Source organism: Loxodonta africana, chromosome 18 (assembly GCF_030014295.1).
Source record: "Loxodonta africana isolate mLoxAfr1 chromosome 18, mLoxAfr1.hap2, whole genome shotgun sequence".
Classification (NCBI taxonomy): Eukaryota; Metazoa; Chordata; class Mammalia; order Proboscidea; family Elephantidae; genus Loxodonta; species Loxodonta africana.
Window position 1 is genome coordinate 74,464,731 of NC_087359.1, and position 16,031 is coordinate 74,480,761.

General features: G+C 46.1%; 1 protein-coding gene across 3 annotated transcripts in view; it reads left to right on the forward strand.

The window, feature by feature from the left end:
• Positions 1-16,031, forward strand: part of SHISA6 (shisa family member 6) — a 385,035-nt gene that overhangs the window by 12,732 nt on the left and 356,272 nt on the right. For all 3 annotated transcript variants that reach the window (XM_064270406.1, XM_010596685.2, XM_064270407.1), the window contains exon 2: positions 14,072-14,232. In XM_064270406.1, the coding sequence (XP_064126476.1) occupies positions 14,072-14,232 (161 nt within the window). The remainder of the gene's footprint in view (positions 1-14,071; positions 14,233-16,031) is intronic.

The following is a 16,031-nucleotide window of genomic DNA, read 5'->3' on the forward strand; positions in this document are numbered from 1 at the left end:
GAACTTGAGGAAGAATCTGGATTTCAGCTTCCCTGTTGGACTAGAGGAGTCCTTGGGTGCAAATTGAAAGGTTGAAGGTTCAAGTCCAACCAGAGGCACCTTGAAAGAAAGGCCTGGCAATCTACTTCCAAAAAATCAGCTGTTGAAAACCCTGTGGAGCACAGTTCTCCTCTGACACACAAGGGGTCACCATGAGTCGGTTGACTGCAGGGCAGCTGGGCTTGTTAGAACTGGTAGTTGGCCCACTCTGACTTTTTACTGCATCCTGAGAAATGTGCCTGAACTTTCCCCGGAATAATGTCCCGTAGGTTTGGAAGACTTATTAATGCTTCAGGGAAGAACACAGCTTTTGTGTTCTCAGATAATCAGCAGCTACCTTCTTCCCCGCCTCAGTGCCAGTGCCTTCTTCCCCACCCCCCAAAACATTTGTGAAGAATTGGGTCTCTTAGCAGAGGATCTGTTCGGTGTCTGTCTTTCTCTCACTCTCTTTTAAAGTCACATCATTAAAATGTGTCTTCTGATTCCTTTCGGTTTCTTTGTCCGTTGTGTCTGCTTTCCCCATCTGTCCTTCTTTTGATTCCGGTTCACTTCCGTTGGGTTGCACTCCTTTTCCCCTCTCTCTTCAGTTCCCCTTCTTGAACTTATCCAGCTGTAACTTCATTAAACCACATCGATTCAGACTCTACTAATTCAAAATTCATCCAAAATTGGACCTGGGTGAAGCGTTTTTCTTTCCTCTGCCTGATAAGAAGCTGTGATGAGCAGATTAATAGCTCAGACAAGACTGCAGAGATGGCACAGGACACCTCTGCCATGCAGAAGGCCAGGCTTAGGTGGACGATTGGTGTGCTAATTACATATCACTCTTATCTTTTCCACAAAGTAGCTGTCCACAGATCCATGGTTCTTTTTGTTTCATTTTTTCCTTTTTTAACCGAGTTTGAAATTCTGCAGTGGCCTGGGAAGCAGTAAAAATGCATTTCCTCTGAAGTGTTTTATAATTTCCTTGTCTGTTTCATTGATTGGGATTAGCCTGCCCCCATTTCTGCTGAATTGGTGATGCTTGACTATAGGCTACTTCACATTCCCTTTTTAATTCCCTCTGGGGGCTCCTGCTAATTTTCCCTTCTTTTTTATTTCCCTGAGTTAAAATCCAGCAAGTCTCTATTTCTGCTTTGGGAGTTATATTATAAATTACGCCACAGCCCAGGGCTCCCACATCTGCCCCTTGCCACCAGGTTGACCAGCTGGATGTGAGTAGTGGAGCTCTGGGGCAGACTTGGGACCAGCGCCCTGTCTCTGGGCAGGAAGAGGACCTTGATCTCTGCCTTTGCTCCCTTTGTCGCCCTTTCCCAATAGCCTAAGGAGCCAGCTCGTAAATCACCAGCTCAGCACCACTGTTGGGAGTGAAGAGACAGCAACGCATCTGCTGTGGGACATGACCAGGTGCATTAGTGAGCCCCCTGCCCTCTTAGGGAAAGGGGGAACTTAGACCTCCCTCTCTTTGCCTGCTTCTGTGCCCCTAGATCAGGGTGTGCCAAAGCCCCCCTTGTCTTACTTTTGGTCATTATGGTCCATTTGACTTCCTTTAGAGCATTTTCTGGTTGCTGAGATGGGGATAGGCTAATTAATCCCATCCCCCATTTTTTTTTTTTCCCCATTACTTTATGCCTCCACGACTTCAGGCCCGTCCTTTGGCCCCACTGGTCTATTTTCCAGGCTATAAGATGGGGCTATGAAGTTTGGAGGTACGTTCTTCTCTGGCCTGTTCTGATCTCAGCATGATGGAAGGTTCTGGAAAACACAGTTCATACCTGTACTTAAAAGTACAACAACCCTGGAATTTGGAAGAAAATGAATCTTGCTCGCACACCGCAGATGTGAATGGTATCTTCACATGGCCTCACAAGGATGCTTGCATTTAAATCAACTCATAGGCTCTCGTGGTTGAAAGGAACTTATGAAGCCTTTGAGTGCCTCGCCCTCAGGAAGCCATATTCCCCTCCTCTTGTGCACAGCAAGCGGTCACCCATGCATTTAGGCCAGGGTTTCCCTGCACCTAGAAGCAGTCCATCCTGTCATTAGAATGCAGTTCTTGCTGACTTGTCATGACGAGCTACCATTGACATCCCTGGCATGAGGTCAGAGTCCTGGGTGGCGCAAACAGTTAAGCGCTTGGCTATTAAACAAGAGGTTGGTGGTTTGAACCCACCCAGAGGTCCCTCAGAGGAAATGCCCGGTGGTCTGCATCTAAAAGGGTGCAGCCACGAAAACCCTATGGATCACAGCTCTACTCTGTGACACATGGGGCTGCCATGAGTTGGAATCGTCTTGACGGCAGCTGGTCCTGGTTTTGGCATGAGGTGTGCCAGCTGGAATAATGCAGAGGGAATGTATCCTTTCTTCCACAAGGCAACAAGACATCTCCTCTTCGAAGACGGTCAGCGACGCCCCATTCAGTCTTCTTTTCTAAATAAGCATCCCTAGTTACGTGCCTGTTCCTCATGGGACATGGTTTCAAGTCTCTGTGCCTGTGCGGAGGTTATCCATGTGGAAATGGAGGTCATAATTCTACAGGAAAGCCCGAAGTGGTGTTGCCAAGAGCAGTACGTTGTTCTTAGTAATTCAGACCCAAGCTGAGAAGATCTGTGGCTGCCTTCTGGGAAATAGGTGGGACTCCAGCCCTAGTCAGAAGCTTTGCTTCGTGGAGGGCATCTGCTTCCCTCTGCATGATGTCAAAGAGCAGGGTGCTTGCCTGTTTCCTTCACTCGTGTATCCCCAATGCCTAGGGCAGTGTCTGGTACAAAATAGGTGCTTAGTAAATATGGTTGAATTAATGAATTAATAAGTGAAAGTGGAGAGGATTTGCAGTGGTCTTTTTTATATACCCTACGTCTCCGTTGGTTGCATTGGTGTGAAGGCACCTGAGGTTGGAAATAACAGTAAAGTTTATAATTAATTTAAAGAAGGATGAGGAAGGAGAGAGGGAAAAGGGAAAGGAAGAAAAGTGGAGGGAAGAAAAAGAAAAAAAAAAACTGGATTCTTTGTAGAGAACGTTGCCCTGGCCAGTTGGGTCCATTGGCCTGTCTGCACTCCAGCAGAATCCTGATTTAATTTGCTCACAGTGTGAATCCTCTTCCTTTGCAGCGGCCTCCATCTCAGTGCTTCCTTGCCTGCTAGTAGAACCACAGTCTGTGGTGGCCTGGCAGAAAGGAACAGACAGTTCTTTGCACTTGGCTCTCAAAGTCCAAGTTCAGGGTCCAGTGGAAAGTGGTTTGTAACTGGCCATGAGAGAGCTCTATCGTTAGGCCTAAGAGGAACATATGGGCTGTGGGTGGTCCCTTTCAGGATGACCCATGGCCACAACTGTGCCATGTGGTTCACTTCCTATACCAAGAGTCTTGCCCCTCTGGTATCACTGACTCAGTCTTCCAGGACTCTGCTCCTGTTCTACGCCTTTGCTGTGGCCATATAGACGGACCCTCCATGGCCACTGGGAGGTTGCATTTGGATTTATTTATTAATCAAATATTTATACAGTGCTTACTAGGTGCCAGGCTCTGTTCTAAGTGCTTTTACAAGAATTAACTCATTTAATCCTCCTAATAACCCTAAAAGGTAGGCGTTATTTTTGGCCTTATTATTTTGGCCTTGTTTTTGCAATGAGGAAACAGAACCACAGGGCACTTAAGTAGCTAGCTAACGATTAGCAGTGTTTTAAGTGGCTGACATGACAACCCAGGCAGTCTGGCTCCAGGACCCCTGTGCTGAGCCATTAGGCTACACCGCCTTCATGTGGTCTCAGCTATACAGCTAGGCGGATACTCATAGCAAAGAAAACAACAATAGCTACAGCAGCAACAGAAGCAGGTTTGTACCTTGTGTGCCGGCACATTTATTAACTCATCTATCACCTGGGTAACCACGTGGCTCTGCTAACAAATCTTGCTAGCAGTTTTGCTTTCCCAGTTCCAAATAGTAGCTGCACTCGACACATCCAGATCTTTGATTAATTCTCAGATAAACCATCCAACCGTTTCTGAAAAGTCTTGGTTTGGGATTGATGCTCTTATATTTCCCAGGCCTGGGTACATGTTCATGTGGCCTAGGAGGTAAGTCATGGCTCATGTGGAGATGGCAGTATCAGGAAGGAATTGGGGTGCCAGGGGGTGCTTCCGCCAGCAGGCATCGACTCTCTACCTAGCTCGGGGCTGGCCATCTCGCCAGAAGCCCAGGACAGGTGTCCATCTGGATGCAGCGGCTTCCGAGGCCTGCCTGGAAAACAAAGCAGGCAGGCCGAGCCTTGCCTTGCGGAGTCCTGCCATGTTTATTGGCCATGATGAAGTCCAGTTGTGCTGGGGACAACTCAGAGCTGCAGCACAGTCCATGCAGATGTACAGACACTGTTAACACAGCCAATGAGATCTCCACTTCCCTCTGAGCCTGTGTGAGGAGAGTGGGCTTGTGCACACAAAGCCAGCAGCTGTGTTTTGCCAGTGGACTGAGAACGAACCGGGAAAGGGGAAGCTAAATTAAGCCATTCTCCTTGGCCCACGTTTATTAAAAATATATTAATTTCAATTGTCCTGGATGTATATTTTAGCGAATAAAAGCCCCCCAGACTGTCCAGTAGAGCAGCCTTAGATAGAAGTTAAAGAGGATGCAAATTGTTTCAAAGTTGTCAGTGTCAAGTTCAAGTTCAGTTATCCTGGATCAACCAACCAGAATCTTTTATTTAATTAGAATAGAATGTGTACATGCTACTTTTAGGAGATAGACACAAGAAGCAGCTACCAGAGATTTACTTAAAGAAAAAAAAAATACAAAGCTTCCCTGGTGTGTCCTGCAGTTTTTATATGAATAGTTCAATTTCTTAAACTTTCTTCATTTTACTTAGTTTTCTCCGTGAAGAGGACTAAAGATTAAACTAATGGTTCTCTCACAGAAGAACCTTGCATTCTATTTTTTAAAAAATGGAAGAATAAATTATTTTCAGTATACTTAATTAGGCAGGAATGCTTTTAGAAAATTTTTCAAAAACAAGAGTCTTCTCATTAGTCATTGGGAGTAAAAACATCAACCAGAAAAACTCATTCATGGAATAGTTCATCTGTTTGGCCTTTTATCGTACATATCCACCAGCATCAGTTTCTCCTACACCCCCCAGGAAGAGCAAGGAGATGATCAGGGGTCTAGACTCTCCAGTTAACCTTTCTCTTGGCACAGAACAACGTACTGAATGATTGCTGAGCGTGTTTTCTCCTTTCTGCTGAAGTTACAGGGCTCAGAAACCTGGGGGCATGGCGGATATGGTGGAGGGAGAATGCTGGTTCCTGTTAGCTCCGCTTCAGCAAGCAGTGGTGTTCGTGGGTCCACATGGAAAGCATATGAACTAAAATCACAAAGACTCACCAGACAAACTAAGTGCCCCAAGGTTCTCCCCTTAATCTTGGGAGACCGAAGTTTTGCCGTGATCTATTTCTGAACAACCAGCCATTGAAAACCCTATGGAGCACAGTTCTCTGAAACTCAGGGGGTCGCCATGATTCAGAATCAACGCAATGGCAAAATTTTTTTTTTACCATCTGCTCAATGAGACTATTAGGACAAAAAAGATTCCAAGTTTGTTTATTTGGTGGTCTTTTGCTGTGTTTGTTTTTAAACCTGGAAGCTCCATCAAGTCCAGGGGCTCCTGGGTTGAGGGGAAGAGCTTGGTAGAGCAGGGCTCTGGCTTCTCACCCAGCCTTATGCAGGGCACCAGTGTGGTGAAGAATATGGGCATTCTACCAAGGATTTCTTTTGACTGAAAGGTTTGGCTGCTAAAACAATTTAAAATGCTTCAAAGCCATTGATGTTGATGATTCACTAAGGTGAATGGAACAGGGCGATTGAGTGGTAGCTGTCTTTCTGGGTCTGGGTAGAATTTCCAACTAAAATCTTGTTTTCAGAGACCATTGCCAGGGACATAGTAGGTGAGAAAACAAATACTGGTTGGATAAGTGGATAGAGGGTTAGATGGACAGATGGATAATTTAGTGGTATAAAGTCCTGACCACTTAGTGGCTGTGTGACCTTGGACAAGTCATCTAACCTCTCAAAGTCTTAGTTTTCTCTTCAGTTAAACGGGGGCACTGTTGGCATCTACCATATAGGGCTGTACTGAGGATTACATTAGCACCGTGTCTGGCATATAGTAATCACTCAATATATGGTAGCCTTTAATTTCCCAAGCAAGTAAGAATAGGAAGCAAAGTTATGAATGGGGTTTTGTTTATTTTTCTGTCATTCAGGCAAATCATTTGCCATTTTAAGGAAGACGGAATGTCTTGAATGCAGGTGGCAGCACATCAAAGTGTTGATTGGGCTTGGTGCCTACAGGCTGCGCGATAACTAAGCACTTAGGGAAATGCAAACATACTTTCATTTCCTTGGGGCCACCAACACCATTAACCAGGGTTTCAGCAAATAAATAATTGGTCTTGTCCTGAATCACTCATTTAGTAATTGTTTCTCCATCCCCAAATATTAACTGGCATTTGCTAAATTAGCAGACTCAGCTGGAAAATCCAGGAGGACTCATTAACCCCAAAGAGTCAGAAGACAGTGAGGTATACGTAAGAGGTGGTCCCTTGGAGCCGAATGAGTCCAAAGCTCAAGCCAGAAGCCCTGCATTTAAATTTCTGTTCCATCAGGTTCTAGTCCTATAATTAGTCTGAGCCTCAGTTTCTTTTTAAGAACTGGCATTGTAATAGCCATGTAAGTTTTAGGGTCAGCATGGGAATTGCAGGCAAACACATTTAGAAGTTAAGTGCTATAGGAAAGTAAGGTGGTGTTAGAATTTCGCTTACCCAGATGACTAATATTTACACACTGAGTGTGAAGAAAACCGAAGTTTCCTGGCCTGAATGATGAGAATGACTGTTTTCCCCGATGAAATTTCCTGCTCAATAATTTACTCTCCCCACTTGACCCACATCCGCCAAAGCCAAGGAATCCACGTGCAGAAGGGAGCAGCAAGCGAAGCAAGGCGATGATCCAGATACTTCAGGCAAAGGGCATTCTTTTGTTTGGTACCTCCAGATATCGCAGCAGAAGTGGCTCTGGGGACTGGAATGGGTGGGACGATTAGTGTGATTCTTCCCTTCACACTCCCAAATCAGACACATCTATAGCCATGGTAAGGAGCACAATGGTTAAAGTGATTGGCTGCTAACCGAAGGGTCCAAGGTTCAAACCCACCAGCCGCTCCATAGTAGAAAAGACCTGGCCATCTGTTCCCTCAAGGACTACAGCTCAGGAAAACCTATGGGGCAGCTCTACTCTCTCCTATAGGGCTGCTAGGAGTTAGAATCAACTCAGTGGCACACAACAACAGCAACCACATAGCCATGGTGGAGGCAATGGTGGTTCAGCGGCAGAATTCTCTCCCCCGGTGTGGAGACCTGGGAATGATTCCTGGCCAGTGTACTTCCTGTGCAGGCAGCACCCATCTGGCAGTGGAGCTTGTGTGTTGCTGTGATGCGGAACAGGTTTTAGTGGAGTGTCCGGATGAAGGCAGACTAGGAGGAAAGACCTGGCAATCTATTTCCGAAAATCAGCTAATGAAAACCCTGTGGATCACAGTGGTCTGATGTGCAACTGACCATGGAGATGGTGCAAGCTTGGGTATCATTTCATGTTGTGCACGAGTTGGGGACCGACTGGACGTGAGTTGGGGACCGACTGGACGTGAGTTGGGGACCGACTGGACGTGAGTTGGGGACCGACTGGACGTGAGTTGGGGACCGACTGGACGTGAGTTGGGGACCAGCTGGACAGCACCTAGCAACGACAGCATGGTCCTGGTGGGAGGACAGGGGCCCCGTCCAGGCAGGGCCCTGCCTCCGCTTCCCTCCCAGCCCTCCCTCACTTGTCTGTCCGTCTCCCTCACCATCTTTCTTCCCCGGCCCCACCCACCCTCTGACTGTCTCCCTCTGACCCTTGACCACCCTCTCTCCCTATCTCTGGCCTGCTGAATCGATTTCTTTGTCTGAATTTCTCTCTTTAACTCTGTGTGTATCTCGTTTTCTCTCTCACTCTTTCTACTTGTTTGTCTCCAGCACAGTCTCTGTCTCTGTCCCTCTCACTGGGTCTCCCTTTTCTGTTTCCCCCTCTGTGTGTCCTCTTCTCTTTCCTGCTGTCTCCATCTCTTCCTCTCTTATTCTCTCTCACTTTGGTTCCATCTGTGTGATTCTGTCTCATTCTCTCTCTCCATCTGTTTTCTTTCCATCTTTTTCTGTCTCTCTGTCTCTCCCTTCCATGCATTTCTCTCTGTTCCTCCGCCCCCCCTCTTGCAGACCTCAGAAGCTGCTGACCGTTCTGACAAAACCCCGGTCACTCACTGTTCCTCAGTGACCAGTTTCTTTCCTATGGTTAGAAAGTAGCTCAGGCCTTAACCCATTTCCTCTGGCGTATTCCAATTAATTAGGTGAGACGATCGCACATTTCAGAATTAGAATAATATTTATGAAGCACCCTGGAGAGAAGGGAATGGAAGGTGGAGAGGGACAGGAGCCAGGAGGGAGGTCACAGAGCTGGGGGAGGGGCGGAGGAGAGAGGGAGGGGGCATTGGCAGAGGGAATTGCTCCTAATGACATGCTGTCTGGGAATTAGGGCTGCCTTTCCTTTTTTTTTTTTTTTTTCCTTTTGCCAGAGGGCACTGGGATTATTGGATCCATGTTGGAAAATGATGTTCAAGAGTCAGGGGAACCCACAGGCTGAGTGGCCGGGAGCATTGCCCTGACTACCATAGGGACAAGACATGGCAGAGCCCCGACCCCAGATAACCTTATGTGCAGCCCCCTCCTCAGAAACACCTCCTTCCCCTTGGGCTGTATTGCCCAGCTTAGCCCTGCCCATGGGCACCCAGAGGCCCTTCTGGAAGAGGATATAGTGCAGGTCTTTTCAGCGTGCTTGCTTCTTTCCTCACATGGTGGAGATGTAGGAGGAGATAGTGAGGTAGGTGGTTCAGTGCTGGAATTCCCACCTTCCATGGGGAAGATAGGTTTTCGAATCCTGGTCGGTGCACCTCATGCGTAGCCACCAGCCACTTGTGAGTGGAGCCTGGCATGTTACTATGATGCTGAACAGGTTTCAGTCTGTCTTTCAGACTAAGACAGACTAGGAAGAAAAGCTTGGAGATCTGCTTCTGAAAATCGTCCAGTGGAAGCCCTATCTATCACAGTGGTCTGATCTGATTCTTATCGTGGGGATGGTGCAGGACTGGGCACCATTTCGTGTTGTGCATGTGGTTGTTATGAGTCGGTTACCGACTCGATGGCAGCTAACAGCAACAACAAGTCTAGCTTTAACCCAGAGTTAAAACTCATTACCAGTTGCAAGCCAGACCCAAGCACATGCTTGGTCTTCAGGAGTGCTGCGGACTACCAGGGACGGGAGCTTTCACCTCTCATCCCTCCATCCACAGAGCCTACAGGGGTCTCAGGAGGGGGGCTCCAGGAGGGCTGGGCTTGGAGGGGTCTCCTGTCCTGGAAAAACTCTTTTCTGCTTGGCCCTTCTTGGCAAATGAGCCTCTGCACAAATCTACTCTGGAATTGCCATTTAAACTGGGTGTGGACAGCAGTGTTGCTAGGCAGGAAGCCCCACAAAGGCAGAGACTGGGGCAATCATCATCCTTACTTTAGCAACCATTTACTGACTGCCTGCCCTGTGCCGGGCCACGTGCTGAGACCTGAGGGTCCAGTCATGACCGAGATGGGCAAGGCCCACTCCTAGAGACCGCCTTTTAGTGTCTCCTGCCTCACTGTGTGCCCAGAGCTGAGTCCAGTGTCAGAATGCAGGCTGCTCAGCCCATGTCTGAGCATGTTGCAAGGAGAAGAATTAAACCCCCACTCACCTCCTGCTATGTGGATGTATACCAAGGCTTCTCAGCTCCGGCACTATTGCCCTTTTAGACCAGATTAACTCTTTGCTGGGAGGAGGAGCTGTTGTTTTTATTGTAGGATGCTTCGCAACATCCCTGATCTCTGCCCACTAGCCACCAGTAGCACCCTTTCTCCCCTGGAGATGACAAAAGGTCTCCAGACATTGCCAAATGTCCCCTGGGGCCAGTATCACCCCCAGATGAGAACCACTGATGCAGAGTCATCACAGGCAATGGGTTTAAAGGCATGACTCCTGGCTTCCTCATAGGTACCAGCCAGGTAGCAGTCTTGTAAGAATTTCAGAGGCAACACTAGAGAATATGCCTTTAAAAAAAAAAAAAGAAACTTTTTTTCAAGATGCAACTCATGTACCATAAAATTTACCCTTAAGTTTTAAAGCGTATAATTCAGTGATTTTTAAAACATATTTAGAGTTGTATAGTCATCACCACCGTCCAATTTTAGAACAGTCTCATCTCTCCCCCAGAAAACACCATCCCCGTTGGCAGTCACTCCCCGTCCCATTGTCTCTCCAGCCCCTGGTGAAAACAAATCTGCTTTCTGTCCCTGAGGATTTGCCTACCCTGGCTGTTCCATATAAATGGCACCAGACACCTTGTGGCCCTTCGTATTTGGCTTCTTTGATGTAGCATGGTGTTTGTAAGGTTCGTGTGTGTTGGAGCGTGTAACGTCACTGCCTCAGTCTTTTTTATGACTGAGTATTCCATTGTATGGGATATACCACATTTTGTTTGTCCATCCATTCATTAATGGACTTTTTTTTTTTTTTACCCTGTTTGGCTGTTATGAACAGTGATGCTAGAAACGTTCATACGTACATTTTTGTGTGGCTATGTTTCCAATTGCCTTCGGTGTATACATAGGAGGGAAATTGCTAGGTCATATGACTTAACATTTTGAGCAACTGCCAGACTGTTTTCCAAAGGAGATGCCCCATTTTACATTCCCACCGGCAGTGTGTGAGGGTTCTAGTTTCCCCACATTCTCACCAACACTTGTTATTGCTTGTCTTTCTTATTATAGCCATCCTAGTGGGTGTGAAAGGACCCCTGGTGGTGCAGTGGTTCAGCCCTCGGCTGCTAACTGAAAGGTCTGTGTTTCAAACCCACCAGCCACTGTGGGAGAAAGGTGGGGCAGTCTACTTTTGTGAAGATTTACAGCCTTGGAAAGGCTGTGGGGCAGTTCTACTCGATCCTAAAGCATTGCTATGAGTCGGAACTGACTCGGGGGCAATGAGTTTTTTTGAGTGGATGTGAAGTGATATTTCGTTGTGGTTTTGATTTGCATGTCCCTGATGGCTAATGATGTTGAGCTCCTTTTCATCTGCTGTCAGCTATTTGTAGGTCTTCTTTGAAGAAGTATCTATTCAAATCCTTTGCCTATTTTAAATGGGGCATTTTTTTTTTCTTTAATTGCTGAGTTTCGTGTACTGTTCGTACAGTCCGTTTACGAGTACCTTATTAGATACAGAGTCATGTTGTTTCCTGTTCTGTGACTTGTCGTTACACTTTCTTGATGTTGTCCTTCGAAGCACAAACATTTTTATTTGGCGAGGTCTGATTTGCCTATTTTTCTTTTGTTGCTTATGCTCTTGGTATCATATCTAGGAAACCATTGCTAAATTCATTGTCACCAAGATTTACACCTGTGTTTTCTCCTAAGAGCTTTGTGATTTTAGCTCTTATATTAAGGTTTTTGATCTCTCTTGAGTTAATTTTTACCTATAGTCTGAAATAAGAATCTACTTCCATCCTTTTGCATGTGGCTACCCAGTTGCACAGCACCATGTGTTGAAAAGACCATTCGATCCCCACGGAATGGTCTGGGCACCCTTGTTGAAAATCAGCTGATCGTAAATGTAAGGGTTTATTTCTGGATTCTCAGTTTTATTCCGTAGCTCACTGTTTTTCTCACCACAGAAAGATCATAGGAAAGCATCTTTGATAACCAGAGTGGTGATGGAATCAAGGAAACTTGCATGAATGTGTGGTAAAAATAGACATATAAAGTTATCCAGGTTTAGAATTAGGACGAATCTCAGAGGTCACCTAGGTTTAAAACTTTTGTTTTGCTGATGGAAAAAAACACAAAATTAAATGCCCATTTCAAAGGTTAACAAATGTGCCCAAAGCTTTAAAGGCCAGTTAGCGGCAGAGCTGGGACTAGAATCCAGGTCCCTTGACTTTGTAGGGTCATATTTCTGCTTATTCCCAAGCCCTGGAGCTCAGGCATCTGGCCTGGCCCCCAAGTCTGCCCTGGTTTCCTTTACTGAGCCAGTGAGAGTCTGCCTTCTCCCTGAGCTGTATGGTCCGCAGAAGTGAATGGGGACGTGGTGTGTGCCTGTCCCTCTATTTACAGGGCTGAGAAAGAATAAAGCCAGGGAGAGTAAAGCATTTGGAAAATCTGAAATTGCTATATAAATGCCGCTAAATGATAAGATTGCCAGCCTGAAGCTCTTCTCTTAGGAAGGCTGAGTATGTCAGAGGCAGCATAACGGGAGGAAACAATTCTCTCTCCAACACGTTTTTAAACTGCTGTGGCTGTCACTTTCCAAGGAGGCAGAGTGCAGAGCCCTTGACTCCCATGCTCCTTGGGGCTGGGCTGGGTGCACTGCATATCTCAGGTGGGCCAGGGTGGATCGGGGAGGCCCGGGAACATGGATCCTTGTCCATCCCTACGGAGCACCCCTTGAGCAGATGGAAGAGTCCTGGGCCTGGTCCTGCACAAGAGGTGTGCTCAGAACCCGCCGGACCTGTTAGATCCAGAGGGAACCTGGACCTAAAATTACAACCACAGTGCGGTGGCTCCTTGTGGCTTGTCCACAGTTATCTTCGGCTTCTTGGAGCATCTCTATGTCTTTGTTTTACATGTTACACACACAGAAGGTATCCTGTTTGAAATCAGCGGGAAGGGATTTCCCTTAAATTATGAGCCCCTAGATGGCGGGAATGAAACATTGGTGGCTCAGTGGTAGAGTTCTCACTTTCTGTGTGGGAGACCCATGTTCGATTCCTGGCCATTACATCTCACGCACAGCTACCATCTGTCTGTCTGTGGAGGCTTACATGTTGTTATAATGCTTAACAGGTTTCAACAGAGTGTTCAGACTAAGACAGACTAGGAAGAAAGGGCTGGTGATCTACTGCTGAAAATCAGCCATTGAAAACCCTATGGATCAGAATGGTCATATCCCAAACAGATCATGGGAATGGCACAGGACTAGGCAGTGTTTTGTTTTGTTGTGGGGTCTCCACGAGTTGGCAGCTGACTCGATGGCAGCTAACAACAACAGATGGCAAGAACTTTGTCCTATTTACCTCTGTACCTGCAGTGACTGATGCGTACTGAGTACTCAGTAAATATAAATTTGATTGTTGGAGCTAGGTGTCAAGTGAATAAATGCTTTTCTCTGAATAACTGGGTTTCTTATAGAGGGGGTGACCCTTTCCAGCTACAGGTGATTCTCTGTGTCTCTCTCTTCCTGTCTATGTATGTTTTCCTCTGTGTTTGTAATTGTTTCTTCCTTAACCTCCAGTTGCATGCACTGTCTGAATTACCCATGTGTTCAGATATTTATCATTTTATCTATGCATTCTGCCTCTTCAGCTAAATCACACCTTTCTTTCACGGCAAGAGCTGCGTATTGTACTTACCTGTATCATCGGTGTCTTGTACGTGCTACTCAGTGTATGCTTTTTGATGGGGATGCAGGGGTTTCTGATATTAGTAACTAGCTGTGGAACTTGAACTTGAGGCCACCTGTGTCAGCCCTTCCCGGAGTGACATTCCACTGGCCAGCTGCGGTAGATACCAGCCTCTCATGGGTGTGTATTTGGGAAGTCAGTATTTTGAAAGCGCTCAGAGCTTGTTGATGTGTACTGAATTAAAGAGAGGAAAGAAACCATAATTGTAGCATTTTAGTGCCTGTACCCCCAGTCATGACAGCCTCTCCACTGTGTCCCCCTGAGACAGCACCAGATGAAGCTGTGACTGTTGAGAGCTAAATGCTGTACCTCTGTCGTCTCCCTTTGCTCAGAAATCAAAGGGCCTCTGAAAGAGAGCTGCTCCCTTTGTGACTGCGCACACCTGCTCAGAGAGGCTCATTGTGTGATCTCCTCCTTGTCTAGGGCTCTGGCTGACATCTTACGGCAACAAGGACCAATCCCCATAGCACACTGTGAAAGAGAAACTATCTCGGCTATCGATACCTCTCCCAAAGAGAACACGCCAGTCAGATCGTCCTCCAAAAACCACTACACCCCTGTGCGCACGGCCAAGCAGACTCCAGGTAAGCAAGAGCTGATCACCTCGCGTCTTTTCTGAGGCTGGTGAGCGATTTTGGTGATGTTTCTTTTCTGGCGGGAAAGGTCATGGAGCACTGTGCGATGAGAGACTTCCTGATTGCACACAGGCTTGTGTTGGGTCTGGGGCTGCCCCCCAGGAAAGGTTCCAGTTGGGGGAGATGGTAGCCAGTCAGAGTCTGGACTGGGTGAGGGCTGATGATTTACGGCATCTGTGATTTAGCGTGTGGTTGGTGTAATACTCTTACCTAAAAGGGAGCTTACAGTAGCCACGACAGAGTCAAGTTATTACTGTTCCACCCATTAGTGAAAAGGTTTAGAGTGCCTAACCAGTAACTAGTTGCCATCGAGTCGATTCTTACTCATGACAACCCCATGTGTGTAAACTGCCCAGAAGGCTAAAACACACAAATAGATATGTGAAAAAAAAAAAAAAAAAATTGCTGCTCAACTATTGAAGTATCAAGGAGCACTTCCTGGGGGTAGGAATTATGTCTGTATTTCAGGGTGACCCTTCCTGTGTTCTACTGATTCCCTGGATATGTGATGAGTTGCCTTAAAATAACAGCATAGCTTCTGTTTGTTTTGTTGATCATTGTACAATCTTACAAAGTAGTCTTGGCAGGGCTGCTTTTCCTTGTCTTAAAAAAAACAAACCAAACCCATTGCCGTTGAGTCAATTTTGACTCATAAGTGACCCTGTAGGACAGAGTAGAACTGCCCCATCGGGTTTCCAAGGATCACCTGGTGGATTCGAACTGCCGCCGTTTTGGTTAGCAGCTATGGCACTTAACCACTACGCCACCAGGTTTTCCTTTCCTTGTGTTACAGATCAATAAGTGAATCTCAAGGTAATTAAGTGACTTGAACAAGGTCACTAAGATATTAATAATAATAAACATGTTAGTAGTAACAGTCATATAACCCAACATTTATTGGGTTCCTGCTCTATGCCAAGCATTGTGCTGAGCATGTTATGTGTGTTTTCTTATTTATTCTTCACGGTGATCTTAAATGTACTTGTATAACCCCATTTTATATGAGGGTAAAGTAAGTTTCCCAAAATCACAGTTAGTAAGAGACAGAGCCAGTATTCAAAGCAAGGCAGATAGTTAATAACAATCAGTTTTGGGAAATCCTAATATCCTAACCCAGCTGGGGATATGAGTCCAAAGTGTCTGAATGAGTGGACAGTCTTGTTACAAGTGCAGCTTCCAAAGTAATTTTTCATTGTGAGTGTTACCAGACAGCCTAGTACTGACCCCAGTCTCAGCTACAGCTTCTCTTTTGATGCTTGGATCCGAAATCTTCACATTCCTTGCTCCACAGTTTTTCAAAGGGACAAGGTATATGATCTGAACTAATCCTGCAATAAAGATATACAATCACTAGGTGTTAGTAGGTGTGTTTAAAATTCAAGACCAGTTTATTTTCCTTTCATTCTTTAATTTTCTTAGAGGTATTAAGCCAGAAACCACATATGTGCCTTTAAGGTGATAGTCTTAAATCTTTTAAGAAGTGTCCTCCTTCCTCAAAAATGTCGTTGTTTGTTGTTGTATGCTGTTGAGTTGATTTTGACTCATAGCGACCCTGTGTGACAGAATAGAACGGCCCCATAGGGTTCTCTGGGCTGTAATCTTTACGGGAGCTGATTGCCAAGTTTTTCTCCCGTGGAGCCCCTGGTGGATTTGAACCATCGATCTTTTGGTTAGTAGCCCAGCGCTTAACCATTGTGCCACCAGGGCTCCTTTCCTCAAAAATATACATAGATATATCCATCCAACAT